This window comes from Impatiens glandulifera, chromosome 1 (genome assembly GCF_907164915.1).
Source record: "Impatiens glandulifera chromosome 1, dImpGla2.1, whole genome shotgun sequence".
NCBI lineage: Eukaryota > Viridiplantae > Streptophyta > Magnoliopsida > Ericales > Balsaminaceae > Impatiens > Impatiens glandulifera.
Window position 1 is genome coordinate 16,827,267 of NC_061862.1, and position 18,377 is coordinate 16,845,643.

Here is an 18,377-nt window from a genome sequence, read left to right on the forward strand (position 1 = left end):
ACTCTTGGCAAGAAGTATGATAACAAGGAGGTCATCATGAAAGCATTAAGATCTCTTCCAAGTGCATGGGACATAAAGACAATGGTGATGAGGGAATCAAACTGCCTAAGCAAGATGAAACTACACGATGTATTCGAAGATCTTAAGGCATACGAGTTTGAAATGAGATCTAGGACTGAAGAAGAAGTCTCATCCTCAACCTCAACCAGAGCATTGATCACATCCACAGAACCGGTTGTACATGCACTAATCAGAACCGCTGAACAGTTCACCGAGGATGCCATGGAAATGCTTGCACAAAAATTTGGGAGATTCATGAAGAGAAGCCAACCGAGAAGATGCTATGGTGATAAATCTAATGTAAGATGCTATAACTGCAACTGTTTGGGACATTTCAAGTGAGAATGCAGAAAACCGAGAAGAGATGACCGGAAACCGGATAATCAGAATAACCGAAATAACTATCAACAAACCGGTGAAGGAAGTGAGGTTCAGAAAGCATTGATAGCCGATGATGGAGGTAGCTTATGGGCTCACAGTGACAATGATGATGAACTCACATGCCTCATGGCAAATGAGGAACAAGTATTTGACTCTCCTTGTGAAGAATTACTAAAGATGAGTTATATAATGCATTGAATGATATGGTAGCAGAATATAAGAACCTGTTAACCCTATTACCTAAGCAACCCAACTTTAGAGCCGACCTCATAGTACCCACATTAACCGAACCAAAGACCATAGAACCTGATGAAACTCCTACCTTAGAAACCGAGTCAGCACCTGAACCATCACCTAAGACCGAACAGCTCAAGGAGCCAGTTCAAGAGTTGACTGAGGAGGAAAATGCCCGACTACAGTATAGAATGGCCGCATGGAAAAGGTCTAGTGAAATGGTAAGAAAGATGTGTAGTTATAAAAGACACCCTTTTTGCATGTTTGGTCTAGGATACAAAAACAATAGATCTCAAAGCCAAAAACACTTAGACAAAGTAAGGCTCACAAAGGATGATCTTCCCTTTATAAGTTTTGTCAGAATTTCCCTAACCGCTGAAGAGGAATTAACAGCCTATTATACGGAAGACAAACTAACCTATGTAGGTCCAACTGATTCTGAGAAATGGCGTCACCTTGAGAAAAGGAAAGCCAACCAGTCCAAAAATAGGAAAGCCAACTCACAATCACATAGGACAAACCAAAGATCATCCCCACACAAGGCCTTCTTAGGAAAGCAGAAAGACTCAAAACCGAGTGCAAGGAAGTTAGTTAAAACCTTAACCAGGAAATATGTCCGGTTCGTCAAGGTCTAGATACCAAAGGGACTAATCGCTTGTGGACCCAAGTAAATGTGGGTACCAAATAGTTGTAAATATGTACATTTTGCAGGATATAAAGAAACGGCTAGGAAACTCTGAATGGTACTTGGATAGTGGTTGCTCCAGACATATGACCGGAAACAATAACCTTCTAACCGACATCAGAATAGAAACCGGTGCATTAATCACCTTCGGTGACAACTCAAAAGGTAGAACTGTGGGCAAGGGTAAGATTGTCCATGGTAACTTAACAATTGATAATGTACTCTTAGTTGAAAACCTACGCTTTAATTTGCTAAGTATTAGTCAAATGTGTGATGCTGGATACACTGTAGAATTTCTTAAACATGCATCCTTAGTCAAGAATTCTCAAGGTACCATACTTCTAACCGGAAATAGGCTAGGAAATATTTACAAGGTAGACTGGAAAACTAAAGTAGAATATTTTGTCTGCATGATAGCTAAGACCGATCAAACCTGGCTGTGGCATAAAAGACTAAACCACTTAAACATGAAAACCTTAAACTATATTCGCGGTAAAAAGTTGGTCGAAGGAGTTCCTGACATAGTGTTTAATAAGGATAAGGTTTGCTCAGCATGTCAAATGGGTAAACAAACTAGGTCAACATTCAAGAGTAAAGGAAACATCCAATCTAACCGATGCCTAGAACTTCTTCACATGGATCTATCTGGACCAATTAGGGTCGTCAGCCTAGGAGGTATGCTTTACACTATGGTAGTTGTTGATGATTACTCTAGGTATACATGGGTAATATTCTTACCATCCAAACGTGAAACCGCATCAAATCTGATTACACTGCTTAAGCGTTTGCAAAATGAAAAATCAACACGCATTAATAGCATTATAAGTGATAGAGGAACCGAATTTTCAAATAGCACTCTAAATGCATTTCTTGATGAATTCGGTATTAGACACGAGTTGTCTAGTGCTAGGACTCCTCAACAAAATGGCCTGGCCGAGAGAAGAAACCGAACTCTCAAGGAAGCCGCACGGTCCATGATAGCCGATTCGGGTATTGCTTAGAAATTTTGGGCTGAGGCTATCAATACTGCATGTCACACACAAAACCGGTCTTTGATCAACAAGTTTCACAATAAAACACCTTATGAGGTATACTTTGATAGGATCCCTAACCTTAAGTACCTTAAAATTTTCGGTTGTAAATGCTACATTCATATAAATGGCAAAGCTTATCTATCTGCTTTTGATGCAAAATCCGATACTGGAATCATGTTAGGTTACTCAGCAGTGAGTAAAGCATATAGAGTGTATAACAATAGAACCTTAACCGTGGAGGAATCACTTCATGTTGTTTTCGATGAATCAGTTGAAAGCAACACTGCATCATGCTTTGATCTACACAACAGATTGGAAAATAACAATATCCATTCTGATAGTGAAGATGAAATTCCGGTTTTCAGGAGGTTTGTCCATGACCAAATGGGTAATGATGAAACCCAACCGGATCAAGCTGTCCCACGACAGGAAGCTGACACTTCGGTCCAAACCGAGGAAATCGGTCGGTCTGAAATCCCTATTCAGCTTACCGATATGTCTAGCCTTGATCAAGTAAACGGTGATTCGGTAGACACTCCTGAACTGAACCTCAAAAGGAACACCAAGCATCCTCCTGAGCTAATTATAGGCGACCCTTCAGAACCCGTTCGAACTAGGCGTCAAATTCTGGAGGAATACTTTAATTACGCTTTTATATCCCAGACTGAGCCGAAAAGAGTGGATGAAGCATTGTCAGATCCGGACTGGATCTTGGGAATGCAAGAAGAGTTAAATCAGTTTGAGAGTAACAAAGTCTGGTACCTAGTCCCTAGACCGAAAGATCAACCGATCATAGAAACAAGATGGGTATTTAGAAATAAACTCAATGAAGACAGTTTGGTCACGAGGAACAAAGCCAGATTAGTGGCACAAGGATACAAACAGGAAGAAGACATTGATTTTGAAGAATCATTTGCCCCTGTAGCTAGAATTGAAGCTATTAGGATTTTTCTAGCCTTTACTGCATTCAAAAATTTCAAAGTTTTTCAAATGGATGTTAAAAGTGCATTTTTGAATGGTGACCTACGTGAAGAGGTATATGTTGAGCATGTTGGCTTTGACTATTGGATCTTTCTAAGAACAACTATGAAGATATGAAATCTGGAAAATAGATATTTTCTAAAGAAGAAAAAATCTTGAAAAAACTTGAGTATTGTATATTCAACCTTTACAAACAATCCTTATATAGGAGTAATTAGCCTAGAACCCTAAATTACTTATACATATAGGCCCAAGCCCATTAATAATTAAATATACCCTAATGGTATAAAAGACAATATAATAATATAATATATTATATTGTATAATATAATAATATATCAATATAATATATTATTATATTATATACACTAACATCAATAAAGGCCTACAACTTTATATTTTCTGACAATCAATGCTTAAACTCACAATCTCCCCCATAAGCTTAATTTGGTTCGAGATACTTCACGCCGAGCATCTCTCGCATCTCTGCAAATTTGACTCTTGCTAGTGCCTTAGTGAGAATGTCTGCACGCTGCTCTCTAGTGCCTACAAACTCTACAACGATCTGTTGATTCTTGACGCATTCACGGATGAAGTGGAACCGAATGTCGATGTGTTTTCTGCGTCCATGAAACACCGGGTTCTTCATTAATTCTATTGCAGACTTGTTGTCGACATAGAGGGTTACCGGCCTCAACTCGCATCCGAGCACCTCGCTCAACAAGTTTCTTAGCCAAAGTCTTTGGCACGACGCTACAGTAGCTGCCATAAACTCCGCCTCACATGAAGATAACACAATAGTTCGTTGTTTCTGAGATGACCACGTGATCAGATTCCCGTTGAGATAAAACACCATCCCTCTAGTATTTTTTCTGTCATCTGTGTCACCGGCTAGGTCGCTGTCAGTAAAACCAACGAGTTCTTCAACTTCTCGTCCTCTTCTTAACTGAATCCCATAATTCATCGTTCCCTTCACGTAACGAAGAATGTCTTTTACTGCCTGTTGGTGTAGAGTGGCAGGCTTCTCCATGTATCGACTCGCTATGTCAACTACATAAGAGATATCCGGTCGAGTGTGTGTCAAGTACCTGAGACACTCGATGATACGCCTATACTCCTTCGGATCCACTAAGCTTCCTTCCATATCCTTTCTTAGCTGTAACTTTGCTTTCATTAGGATATTTGCTCGAGTTACAATCCTCCATTGCAAACTGTTTCAACACCTTCTTCACATAAGCTTCCTACTTCACCTCAATGCTATCTTTCTTCTGGTCCACCTCGTTACCAAGAATTAACCTGACTGTGTAATGTTTCGTCACTGGTGCAAAGTTCTCCTCAAAATCATTACCTTGCTTCTGCACATAGCCTTTTGCTACCAATCTTGCTTTGTGCTTGAAGATGTTTTCTTCGCTGTCTCTTTTCAACTTGAAAAGCCACTTTAACTCGATGGTCTTGTGACCGGGTGGTAAGTTGGTGAACTCCCATATCTTATTCTTCCTGATAGATTCGAGCTCTTTGTTCATGGCTTCATTCCACGACTCTTCGACTACCACCTCATGATATGTTATTGGCTCATCGGTGGTGAGCAATAACAATTTATCAAGATCCATCTCTACTAGTGGTGCCTCCACATAGACATCTCGTAGGATTCCGAACTCCACGGGATTTTGTACGAGCTTGTTGTTGTTGTTGCACCACTCCCACTTCTTCTCCTCCTCGAATATAGAGTCTCTGCTCACATAGATTTCCCCGTAAGATGAATTAGGAAACTTGTGCACCTTGTTTCCGTCTTCAAACTTCATATTTCCGGTAATTTTCTCGTCGAGCTCATTGAGCTTCTCTCGATGGCCATTCCTATGGTTGTTTGCTCCATTGTCAAGGTACCACACATTAGTGTGATTACACTCATCGCCACTTGCGAGGAGTTTCTCCATGACTTTCTCTTCACTGAACAACACCACATCTGGTTCCTCCTTGGATGGTTCTTGCATGAACTCTTCAAGGTTTGTCTTCTCGTCTCCCTCAGCAAACATTAATACTGGCTCCTCGTCATAGAAGCTAGCAAGGTTTGCATCATCTTCTTCGGGCAAAGCTTTCGTCACTACCTCAGCAAACATTAATGCTGGCTCCTCATCATAGAAGCTAGTGAGGTTTGCATCATCTTCTTCGGGCAAAGTTTTCGTCACTACCTCAACAAACATTAATGCTGGCTCCTCATCATAGAAGCTAGTGAGGTTTACCTCACCGTCAGATCTATTGTTAGGGCACTTAGACGCGTAGTGCCCATACTTTTGACAAGCGTAACACTTCACTGTGCTCTTGTCTTTGCGGGGCTTGGTACCTTCTTGTCGAGGTGAGCTTTCTGCACAACCTCGCCCTTGACCTTGACCTTGACCTTGCCCTTGCCCTTGCCCTCTGCCACGACCTCAGTTATCTCCACCGTTGCCGCTACGACTCGATGATCCAGAAGAAAAATCGGCTTCTCCGTTTTTCTTCATTCGTGACATCCATTCATCATGCGTGAGTAATAGATGCTCCTCCTCTTGGTCTCCGTATCCGCGAAGTCTCTCCTCGTGGACTTTGAGACGACCGACGATCTCTTCGACGGTCATATTCTTGAGGTCACCAAATTGTTCGATCGCTGTAACGATCTGCATGTATGTTTGTGGTAAGGCTTTAAGGAACTTCTTGACGACGGAGATCTCCTCCACCTTCTCTCCTAACGAGCGGATACCAGTCACAATGGATGTCAATTTCATGGCGAAATCATCCACCGATTCCCCATTCTTCATACGAATCGCCTCAAATTGTGTCTTCAAGGTTTGCACTTTTGCCTCTTTGACTCTCTCCACTCCAACATGCATTGTCTTTAGCGTCTCCCACGCTAGCTTAGCGGAATCTTTCTCAGCCACCATGAGAAGGACGTCCTCAGGGAGTGCTTGATAGATGGCGTCGAGAGCCATTCTATCCATCCGTTCGTCGACATCTTCGAGCATCACGGCTTCCCACACTCCTTGTGCTTGTAAGTTTACCCGCATCTTCAATGCCCAAACCGAGTAGTTACTCTTCGTGAGTAACGGATATGAGAGCGTCACATTCCCTTCTCTTCCAATCTTCATTGCCGCCGCATCTCTAGTTGATCTCGTCGACGACATGTTCTTCAATCTAGCTCTAATACCAAATGTTGGCTTTGACTATTGGATCTTTCTAAGAACAACTATGAAGATATGAAACTCTGGAAAATAGATATTTGCTAAAGAAGAAAAAATCTTGAAAAAACTTGAGTGCTGTATATTCAACCTTTACAAACAATCCTTATATAGGAGTAATTAGCCTAGAACCCTAAATTACTTATACATATAGGCCCAAGCCCATTAATAATTAAATATACCCTAATGGTATAAAAGACAATATAATAATATAATATATTATATTGTATAATATAATAATATATCAATATAATATATTATTATATTATATACACTAACATCAATAAAGGCCTACAACTTTATATTTTCTGACAATCAATGCTTAAACTCACAGAGCAACCACCCGGTTTCAAAAATGCTAAACTACCAAACCATGTATATCGGTTAAACAAAGCTTTATACGGTCTAAAGCAAGCTCCTAGAGCCTGGTATGACACACTAATCGCATTCTTGTTAAAACATGATTTCACCATCGGTTCGGTGGACAAAACACTTTTTAAGTTTGAGAAAAAGGAACATATCCTACTTGTTCAAATTTATGTAGATGATATTATCTTCGGTTCAACCGATCCTAAGTTATGTGATAAATTCTCAACCCTGATGACTAACAAATTTGAAATGAGTATGATGGGAGAATTAAGTTTCTTCCTAGGTCTTCAGGTTAAACAACTCGAAGAAGGAACTTTCATAAGCCAACCCAAGTACACTAAGGAACTTCTAAAGAAATTTGGGATGGACACATGCTCCTCAGCCGCTACTCCAATGAGCTCATCGGTCAAATTGGACAAGGATGATGACGGTCAAGCAGTGGACCTGACCACTTACCGAGGAATCATCGGCTCTCTCCTATACCTAACAGCAAGTAGACTGGATATTCTATTTGCGGTCGGTGTGTGTTGAAGATTTCAGGCTAATCCCAAACAATCCCACTATACAGCCGCAAAGCGAATCTTGAAATACCTTAAGGGAACTCCTGACGTCGGCCTGTGGTATCCAAAGGACTCATCTTTTAACCTAACAAGTTACTCAGATGCAGACTATGTAGGTTGCAAGGTTGATAAAAAAAGCACAAGCGGAACATGCCAATTCCTAGGTGATCGGCTTGTGTCATGGCACATCAAGAAACAGACATTGGTGGCCACATCAACCGCAGAAGCTGAATATCTGGCAGCCGGAAGTTGTTGTTCACAACTTCTATGGATTCAACAACAACTGAAGGATTTCGGTATCACAGCCGAAGAGTCCCCAATCTTCTGTGATAACACAAGTGCCATAGCAATCACCTACAACCCGGTTCTACATTCTAGAACCAAGCACATTGATATAAGGCACCACTTCATTCGGGAACATGTCATGCTGAAGCATATCCGGCTGGAATACGTATCGACAAATCAACAAGTAGCCGATATCTTCACAAAGCTTCTGCAGGAAGCTAAGTTTTCTCAATTCAGACTCACACTCGGTTTAACCGACATTAGTCAGATCATCCTTAAAGATGCTTAAAAAGGGAAATCGGTTGGGACAGACAAAACCGGTAGTTCCTCCTAAATTGTCGGATTCCAAATTTACCAAGGTTTCTATGGAAGAACCGCCTGGTCTATCAGTCAGAGTAAACCGACCGGTTACTTAGTGCATGCACCAAATAACCGCATTGGGACGAACAACTAATAACTGACCGGTTCGGAAATAGCTTATTTCGGATTATTTGGCTTCCAAACAAAAGTGAAATAATTATCTGTGTTTAAAACTTATCTGTTCTGAAAAACTGCCTTTTCAAAATAAAATGGTCATACCTCAAAAGACGTGAAGATATGATATCTTTCACAGTCCAGGCCTATGACCAACAACCTAAGCTGTAGACATGCTTATTTCATGCAAAACATTTTATCCTATGGTTAATAGACACCATTACCTGTGACACACTGGATAATAAGATCATCCCTCCACTAATATATAAGTTAGGCAAACCTTAAACAAAACAATCACAAGATATAACTCATTCTCTCACTAAGACAAAATGTCTCAGTTTCCAAACATCCTTCAAGTGAATTTCAAATCTGCTCTAAGTACTGAACACTATGATGTCTTCAAGATGATCAAGTCACTTGAAGACACTGGTCTCCAACACTTTCTAGATGACAAACATGTCATCTATTCTGAATCAGACCTGGAATTCTTTTACAATGCCAGGGTTTTCCGAGGAACTCCTCACTTTGACACACATATTCAGTCAAAGGTGGGAGGGATTGTATTCGACTTCACCGAAAGCGACTTTGCAAGATGTTTCGACCTTCCAAAGCAAGGGCTGACCGATCTCAATGTTCTGGCTGAACTAAAGGCCGAGATCTCCTTAACCTTTGCCCGGTCAAATCAACCCGTTGATGACCACAGTGCCAAGTCACTGTTGAGAGCTGAATACCAGCTTCTCAACGACGTGATCGGTCGAAGCATCCTAGGGAGGGATGTAACCAACACTTATTGTACCGCTGCTTTCAACATGATGGCCGCTATAACCACGGGTACACCGGTCAACTGGTCAAGGGTGTTGTTCGACGTCCTAATCTGGATGATTGGCGTTCGAACGGTCGGTCTCGTTCCTCAACTAAGTTGTCTGCTCCTAGAGCTTGGAGTCCCAACCTGTCCGGGCGAAGGGTTGAACCAGGCCCAGGTAATCACAAAAGAGGTAACTGACTCATTTTATGAGCGGTTTGAAAAATCTTGGAAGAGGAGGAACCGCCACATCAACCCCAACGGTCACACCAACTCCAACGGATATTAAGTCACTCCTTCCTACAACCGGTCATTTTGCTGTACAGCGGTGCACCAAATTCGACGGAAATGGTTGAGGGTATTCTCGCCAACCGTACTACAGATGCACCTTCACAAAAATTAATTATTTTAAAAATAAATAAAAAGTATTAAAGAGAGAGAAAGAAAAACTCACATATTTTGTGAAGGTGGTACAAAATAGAACATATCATTTAGAACAACAGATCTCATTACGGGAAATGAAAAGGTTGAAAAAGTAATCTTTTTTATATTTTCTATCTTCCTTCATTCTTCCGGCCCGATAGACCAACCAACGACCATTTCCGGAACTCCGTTGTCTTTCCGATAGAAAACTGGACCAAACAGAGTGGATTAAATTGGAGCTAAACTAAATCCTACCCTCAACTCGGTGAAATCTCATCATTCTTTCTAGTGACAAATCGTTTGTCTATGAGCGGTCTTCACTTTCACATCGCCGGTAAGTTTTTCTTCACTAGTATTTTATCCATCTCCATTCGATTTGATTATCGATGTTGCGTCGTCTCAAATAGTTTCATTGAACAATTTCATTTTATCGATTTGATTATCGATTTTGGGTGTTAACATTTGGAGTATAGGCAATAGTGAAATGAACTGATTGTAGAATAAATACAAATTGTGTTTTCATTGATTGATCAACATTTGTTCTTCTGTTTGTTCTGATTTTGTGTTGATTGGAGTTTTATTGGAAGAACGTTTTAAACCCTTAACTAACTTGTTAGAGTAACATATAATTTGTGCTGATTTTGTGTTGATTTTGTCTTAGTTTTCTCTTGTTGAACGTTAAAGGAGACAATAAATTTTATGTCAGAACTAGAAATATAATATCATTTGAGAATATGTATTTGGAAAATAGTAGTTTGTTGTAATCTTTTCCACAATTACGATCCTTTTGAAAAACCTCCAAAGTTTAAACTGAAAGTGGTTTATTTTTCAATTGGTATAAGGTTGTTTTTGAGTCATGATATAGATCAAATTATTTTATAGATTTCGATCTAGATTATAGTGTGAATTTGCTTCATTTGGTATAAAATAATTTGCTGAATTATGATCCGTATTATATTCATTTTGTAGATAATTGTCAGTCTCTCTACATTTTTCTTTAAGTAAAAATATGGCCATGGAAGATGGATATTTTAAGACAAAGACTTCTCCACAAGGTTTGTATAACTTGATACAAAACCTTAGCGATGAGCAAAAGCGTGGGATCCAAGATATTGGATTTGGCTCCCTATTATTACTATGGATATCCTAGTGTCCGCACCTGTTGTGCCAATTTTTGGTGCATAAATACGATGTTTCAAGAGCCACTATTAAACTTATGAATGAAGAGGAGATTCCCATCGATGAGGAAGATGTTCAGGCCGTCCTCCAACTTCCTTGTGGGGAAACCCACATAGTGGAGTCTACGGGTAAGAATGATGATCCGTTGGAGTATAAATAGGGATGGCAATTTGAAACTGCCCCGCAAAAACCGAATTGAAATGCCCCGTTTGGGACGGTTTTCCCCCGAAACCAAACGGGGATGGGGTGGGGATGGTATTTGTGTCCCTCGCCCCGACCCGCCCGATTTCACCCCGATTCTGCCTCGAACACCATAAACATAATTAAATATATTAAATCACCAACATATTTATTTATTCACTATATTTTATAAGAGTAGTAAGGTTATTTCTTTATAATAATATAAAATTTTAATATTTTATAATATATATTATATTAAAAAATTCATTTATATAATTTTATTGTATAATTTTTATTTATGTTTTTTTTAAAAATATATTAACGGTGCCCCGTGGTATTCTCCAAAACCGAAAAAAATTGAACGGGGAGGGGATGGTATTAAAAAAATCCCTGAAATTAAAACGGGGCGGGGATGGTAAATGTATTCCCCGCCCCGAACCGCCCTATTGACATCCCTAAGTATAAAGACTTCCTCCAAAGGTGGAGCGGAGGTGATGATTACCGTAGACAACGGTGCACCAAATACGGTGGAAATGGTTGAGGGCATTCTCGCCAACCGTATTGAGAATGCACCTTCACAAAAAATAATTATTTTAAAGAATAAGTCAAAAGTATTGAAGAGAGAAAAAAACCATATATTTTATGAAGGTGGTACAAAATGGATAATATCATTTGTAATAGCAGATCTCATTGTGGGAAATAAAAATGTTGAAAAGGTAATCTTTTTTTATATTTTCTATCTTCTTTCATTCCTTCCTTCCTTCTTCCGGCCCGATAGACCGACCGACGACCATTTCCGGCACTCCGTTGTCTTTCCAATAGAAAACTGGACCGAACAGAGTGGAATAAACTAGAGCTAAACTAAATCCTACCCTCAACTCGGTGAAATCTCGTCATTTTTTCTATTGACAAATCGTTTGTCTGTGACCGATCTTCACTTTCACATCGCCGGTAAATTTTTCTTCACCAGTATTTTATCCATCTCCATTCGATTTGATTATCGATGTTGCGTCATCTCAAATAGTTTTACTGAATAGTTTCATTTTATCGATTTGATTATCGATTTTGGACGTTAACATTAGGAGTAGAGACAATAGTGAAATGAACTGATTGTAAAACAAATGCAAATTGTGTTTTGATTGTAAAACAAATGCAAATTGTGTTTTCATTGATTGATTAACATTTGTTCTTTTATTTGTGCTGATTTTGTGCGGATTGGAGTTTTTATTGGAAGAACGTTTTAAACCCTTAACTAAATTGTTAGAGTAACATATAATTTGTGCTGATTTTGTGTTGATTTTGTCTTTGTTTTCTCTTGTTGAACGTTAAAAGAGACGATAATTTTTTTGTCAGAACCTTGAAACATAATATCATTTGAGAATATAAATTTGGAAAATAGTAGTTTGTTGTAATCTTTTCCACAATCATGATCCTTTTGAAAAACCTCCAAAGTTTAAATTGAAAGTGGTTTATTTTTCAATTGGTATAAGATTGTTTTTTGAGTCATGATATAGATCAAACTATTTTATAGATTTCGATCTAGATTATAGTGTGAATTTAGGCTTCATTTCGTATAAAATAATTTGTTGAATCATGATCCATATTATATTCATTTTGTAGATAATTGTCATTCTCTGCATTTTTCTTTAAGTGAAAATATGGCCATGGAAGATGGATATTTTTAGACAAAGACTTCTCCACAAGGTTTGTATAATTTATTACAAGTATAAAGTATAAAATTGGGGTGAAAATGAGTGTCTACAATATTAAATGATATAATTTATAGATATATTTTCTAAATGTTGTCAAATGTTTTTTTTTTTTAGAACGCTGAGTTCCGCTTCTCCTTTAAAGTGTGACTAATTCCCGGGGTTTAAACACATAATCTGTCAACATACTTAATCGAAACATAATATTTGACTTTGATGGTTGGAAGGTTTAAGCTCATTCATTAATGATGACTATTTTTTTTTTCAGATTAAAATTTAGTTGGTTGAAAATATCAAACATTGAAACATTAAACTTTCTTATAAAACTATATAACTAGTATTGATTTTAGTTTGTTTTTACATTATTATTGCTAGAATTTGAGAATAATTATTATTGGAACAACGCAGTGATTAATTACATTAGTATGAACATATTTAATAATAGTTTGTTTTCCTGTTTTTATTATGAGAAATGATAGATGACCAATTCTCCAACAGTAGTAACTCCCCACATGCGTCTCTCCCTCTTCTCACATGAGATTTTGATTAAACCCTAAACTTTAAACCCTAGCATTCTCTCTATCTCGCCTCTTCCTCTTTCTCTTCCTCTTCCCCTTCCCCTTCCCCTTATGGCCTCCGAGTTTTGTAGAATTTTCAAAGGAGTTTAGGGGAAGGGGAAGGGGAAGGGGAAGGGGAAAGGGAAAACTAAGATTTGATCAAAATCGTATGTGAAAAAAAATTGTTGTTTTATTTTTTATTTTAAAAAAATATATATTTCACATGGCATGTCACGTGGGGAGTCTCTGGCGGAGTCGCTCCATCTATCATTTCTCTTTAATCATTTAGTTAATAAATTGCGCCGGTTGTCGTGTCTCGATATAAATTTAATTCAGGGCGTGGCAATTAAGATTTAGATTTGTAATAAGGATTTCATTCACTAGATAATATAAATGTTGAAGGGATAAAGAATGTGTGTAAACATAGAAAATGAGAACAAACCTAGTAACCTAAAATCAAATGTAAAAACAATGAGGAAATAAAGCAATCTTAATATTTAGGGTAAAACAACCTCAATTATTAGGACAATAACACACAACAAACATAAATTGGAGACACACATTCTCCTTAAACAATCCTTGTTCGAAAACTCATTAGTCTCATTCATCCTCATTTATATATCATATGAAAGATGTTTATTACTAGGATTTTCCATGTCATATCATCATGGTTGTTGTTTATAAAAAACAACAATAGGGCTCCTCACTATGTTTCTGGGACCTATCCAGCTCAAAGATGCGGAAACCAAGCTCACTCCATCAATTATTCCCTCAACAAACATAGTGAATGGTAAAGTTTGTCCAACACTAGAGAAAGTAAGTGTTTCGGGAACCACTCTTATTTTTAGTGACGGTGGAGCCGAAATCACAGCTTTGTAAACAAATGATAACGATCCCACATTTGTAACTTTTCTAGTCATGTAGACATTAAATCGAGCAGAAGGATAAACACGGATAGCAAATGAAGGTATGTTCAAATTTAAAGAATCTATACTCCCGTAATCGGTGCAAGAAGTATAGTAGTCACCTGTAACAAGACGCAATTGCTCATTTGTGTAGCCTTGCCCACACATGAACTGCACATATTCAACTATTTTTGTATCATACACAAGGCCGGGATTAATGGCACTTGCAGGGTTTATGAGACCTGCTCCGTAAGCAAATTCTGCATCAGGAGTTGCTGTTTCACTCATCTTGAAGGCTGTAAAAGAATTATTTTAAATTTAACGATTGTATAGGATGAGAAGTATTTTGATAATGTTTCTTAAATAATTAATAATATATATACTTGTGGTCATAAGGGCCGATCTTATAGCAGCCGGAGACCACGATGGATGGAAAGATTTGACATAAGCGGCCGCAGCAGCAACGTGTGCACATGCGATTGAAGTACCAAATAAGACGTTATATGACGACCTTCTCTTATCTACCTCTTCCCTAGTAGGAGCATTCACTGGTGTCCATGCTGCCAAGATTTGAACACCAGGCGCACACAAATCGGGCTACAAGATAAGGAGAAAATTCGTATGCATGATTTATTGTAAGATAAATATAATGGTAATTGTTAACTTGAACTAGATTCCACTTATTTCAAAATGATTTTTATGGATTAAAAGATTCTACAACTAAAGTTGAATAACAATTTCTTTCCATTATGGGTTGGAGATACTGAAACTATATCATATTGTTCTAAAATTGACATTATACGAGGTTTGATATGTAAAACTGATAGATTAGACTTGACCGGAGATCTTTTTGTCATATTATAGAATTTTTGCACACATTAATTATTTTTTATTTGTTTTTCTCTCCACCGTTATGTTTTTTTTCTTTTATACTTAAACGCTTATCAATTTCATAGTATTATTAAATGTACCATTAAAAATGTAAAATTAAGAAAATGTAAAGACTAAGTGAAAAATCTATCAAACCTTGAGTATGTGATCTGATATAGGATTTGGTCCCCTAGATGAGAAGGATCCAATATATGGCGTTGAAGAATCAAAACCCTTATTACTCTTGAATATGCTTGCAGTTGGATTACTGCTTAATAATAATAAAAATCAATAAATGAACAAAATCATAATATACATATAATTTTAGAACAACTTAAATAGTGCATATACATATACCTTGATGACATAAAATAGTTCCTCGCTTGGATGTCCCCATTCCCGGTAATATAAGTTGTGGGGAGGACATACGCTTCACAGTCCTCTCTTCGAGGACCTCGTATCACCATACCAGTTGCACCAACAGAAAGAGCTTCGACTCCTAAATTATATTCCTCACAAATGACAATTTTTCCCTTTACCAATGTAGTATCGAGTGAGTTTTTTCTGCACATTCTGTAGTTAAGACCAACCAATAAGACTGTTAAACAAAAGATTTGATTGACAAGTTTATATATATAAACTTAAGAATAATGTTACAAATATTAGAATCATTGTGTATATAATATATTACCCAGCTGCTTCCCTAGAAGCATTCATTCTTTTATTTGGCACATCAGCACCATACACCATAGGGTAGACACGAGTTTGATTAAACATGTTTATTGAAACTCCCTGTGTTAGTGAAACGAATAAAAATCATTATATTTACGCGCGTTTTGTTTAAACAAAATGAAATGGTAGTGAAAGACTTTAATTTTACCGTAACAACCGCACCATTACCCATGTGCAAATTGGTAAAATAATTCCGATCAATAGTGCTTGCTGCGACGGTTATTGCCCAAGGAAAAACATTCATTACACTCCAAGGTTTTGGACCCCTATTTCCAGCCGGCACTAAGGTTAAAATTCCATGTCTCATTGCTTTTAAACTCCCAATAGATAGAGCATCCATAAAATAGTTTCTAGAATTTTCATCTCCCATAGAAATCGATATTATGTCGACGCCATCTTTGACGGCATCGGCGAATGCTGCAATGACGTCGACGTCATCGCAACCAAAGGACCAACATACTTTATATACGGCAATCCGCGAAGATGGGACACCTCCTCGAGCTGTACCACTACCTAGACCAAAAAAACTTGCTGAATTATCAATGTTGCCTGCAATTATTGAGGCCATATGAGTTCCATGACCATCGGTGTCTCTTGGAGATAGAACATCCTTTGTGGAGAAGTGACCATTCTTATTGTAATACCTTGCTCCAATGATTTTGCTGCATTCAATCATAATATGTTATTAAATTTAATTAAATATTGTTTAAATCAATATTAATTTTTAAATAAACTAATTATTTCACGCATATTCAAATTTATGTCTTACTTGTTACAAGTGAAATTAGTTAGTCCCCTACATGAACCTTTCCATTTTGTTGGTGGAGACCCGAATCCTGCAGCACTAAAGGATTTCGACTCTGGCCATATTCCCGAATCTATTATTCCAACAATGATGTTGCTCTCAACTGTTTTTTCTCTTTTAATTGTTTCCGGAAAATTTATGAAGTCCCATGATCTTGTCGTGAGCATATAATTTTTTCTATTTGGAAACACTGACACAACTTCTTTCATTGCTGATAATTAATTAAATCAAAGCATTTAATTAATATATGTATGTGATTTAATAAGAGAATTTATAAGTTCTTGAGAAGTTATTGATCATCTTACAAGATATTCGTTGAACTTCGTCATTATTTAATAGAGCAAGAAAACAATTGAAACTATTCTTGTAACTGTAAATAATTGTTGCAGAAGAATTTCTGTTCAAGACAAAAAAAAAAAATAAACTTCAATATAAGTAAACAATAATATTATCAAATATTTTAATCGAATATTTGATTTTTTGTATTAATAACTAAAAATGAGAAGAAAAGAAATTGTTTAAAAAACATGACATTAGTGATATATTACGGGCCAAGAGCATTTTTTAGAAATCTTGAATGCAAAATAGGTGGAGGGATGCCAATTGTTAGTTTAAAGTCTCCCATGTAGACTATATACCCCTGAATAAAATAATAAATATGTTAGTGTGTAAATATAAAAATAGTTGGTAATAATATTTGAATGACAATTTAAATCTATTTTAGATGGAGTCTAATACAATATTTTAAGTACCAAGAATGAGTCGATTATATTATTTACATGTTCTATATTGCATCCAAACTAAACATTACAAACTAAAAAATTAGAATAGTAGGTGAATTCATTGATCTTATTAAATATCTCCGAGCTCATTAAAACTTGATTTTATGTTTATGTTTTTTTCTTGGGTAAACAATTTTTACTCATGTTTACCGCGTTGATCTTCAATTGTTAATCTCGTTGTGTTTTGTGACAAGGTAAACACTCATGTTTTGTATTGTTTTGTTGTTATACTTAAACGACAATTATTTATATTGTATTAACCTTTTTTTTAAATAATAATATCAGTTAAGCCGAATATTATATTCCCACCAATACACTTCTACCCTTCATACTTTTCTTTACTAATTTGTATATTAACATTTTTCTTTTATAATTATAAATTTAATTACTTTAAGTTTATTTACTATAATATTTATGTTATATGTAATTTGGTTAATTTTTTTCTAATATAAATAAATTTTAAATTGTAACTCAAAGTACAAATTCTAAAAAAAAATGGACACAAAGACTAGGACATTGCTCAATTGAGGGATATAGCCATAAATTAGAGTTAAGAGGTCTGAACATAGTATAAAAAAATATAAAATAATTGGGGATTGAACTTAATGTAAGATGTTTTTTTAAATGCTTTTGATGAGAATTGTACAATTAATTTAAATACATTATTGTTATTACATTTAAAAGATTTAGATATATAAAAAATTCAGTAGGTAATAATTGTTGTTTGGGTTGTGCTTAATCTCAACTCAGCCCCTAAATATATTTGTCTGTAGCTTAAGGGCTTATATATTGACCCTATAATAAGTATTTATATTATTATTTAATAGTTATTCTAATCTGCATATTTTAAATAGAGTTTCTTGATTTATTGCAAATAATTTATAGTTGAAGGAATTTCTTGGTAATATAAATGTCAATACTTTAAAATATCTTTCTGCAAATTCCATAGGTTTTAGAAAGAAAAATCTTCAATAAATAATAAGTGTTGGTAAAATTATGGCAAAATAAAAAAGGTTAAACATAGTGACAAATAGTTTAAACAAATTTTACTTTGCTTTCATTTGTGCAATTTAAAGCCTTAGTTATTACTATTAAGAAAAAGAAATATATTGTCCTGGTTTCTTAAAGCTTTTTTTTAGCCTATCAAATTTTCTTTTCACA

The 18,377-nt window shown here is 36.5% G+C and overlaps 2 protein-coding genes across 2 annotated transcripts; both read right to left on the minus strand.

Moving 5' to 3' along the window:
• Window positions 1-3,817: 3,817 nt before the first annotated feature.
• On the minus strand, window positions 3,818-4,549 carry LOC124919283 (secreted RxLR effector protein 161-like). Its single transcript, XM_047459499.1, has one exon. The coding sequence runs from the start codon at window positions 4,547-4,549 to the stop codon at window positions 3,818-3,820; it is 732 nt and encodes a 243-aa protein (XP_047315455.1).
• A 9,238-nt stretch (window positions 4,550-13,787) lies between these two features.
• Window positions 13,788-16,643, minus strand: LOC124919290 (cucumisin-like). Its single transcript, XM_047459512.1, has 7 exons — window positions 16,399-16,643; window positions 15,778-16,291; window positions 15,589-15,689; window positions 15,255-15,470; window positions 15,054-15,165; window positions 14,411-14,624; window positions 13,788-14,323 (listed from the first exon to the last, which is right to left on the minus strand). The coding sequence occupies exons 1-7, from the start codon at window positions 16,641-16,643 to the stop codon at window positions 13,788-13,790; spliced, it is 1,938 nt and encodes a 645-aa protein (XP_047315468.1).
• Between the last annotated feature and the right edge of the window lie 1,734 nt (window positions 16,644-18,377).

Excerpts from the sequence above, each read along its gene's own strand:
- LOC124919290 (XM_047459512.1), bottom strand. The coding sequence starts at position 16,643 with ATGAAAGAAGTTGTGTCAGTGTTTCCAAATAGAAAAAATTATATGCTC. Across the intron at positions 15,166-15,254 it reads AACTATTTTATGTCATCAAG|TAATCCAACTGCAAGCATAT; the intron begins GTATATGTATAT and ends ATTATTAAGCAG. Across the intron at positions 14,324-14,410 it reads ATCGGCCCTTATGACCACAA|CCTTCAAGATGAGTGAAACA; the intron begins GTATATATATTA and ends ATTCTTTTACAG.
- LOC124919283 (XM_047459499.1), bottom strand. The coding sequence starts at position 4,549 with ATGAAAGCAAAGTTACAGCTAAGAAAGGATATGGAAGGAAGCTTAGTG.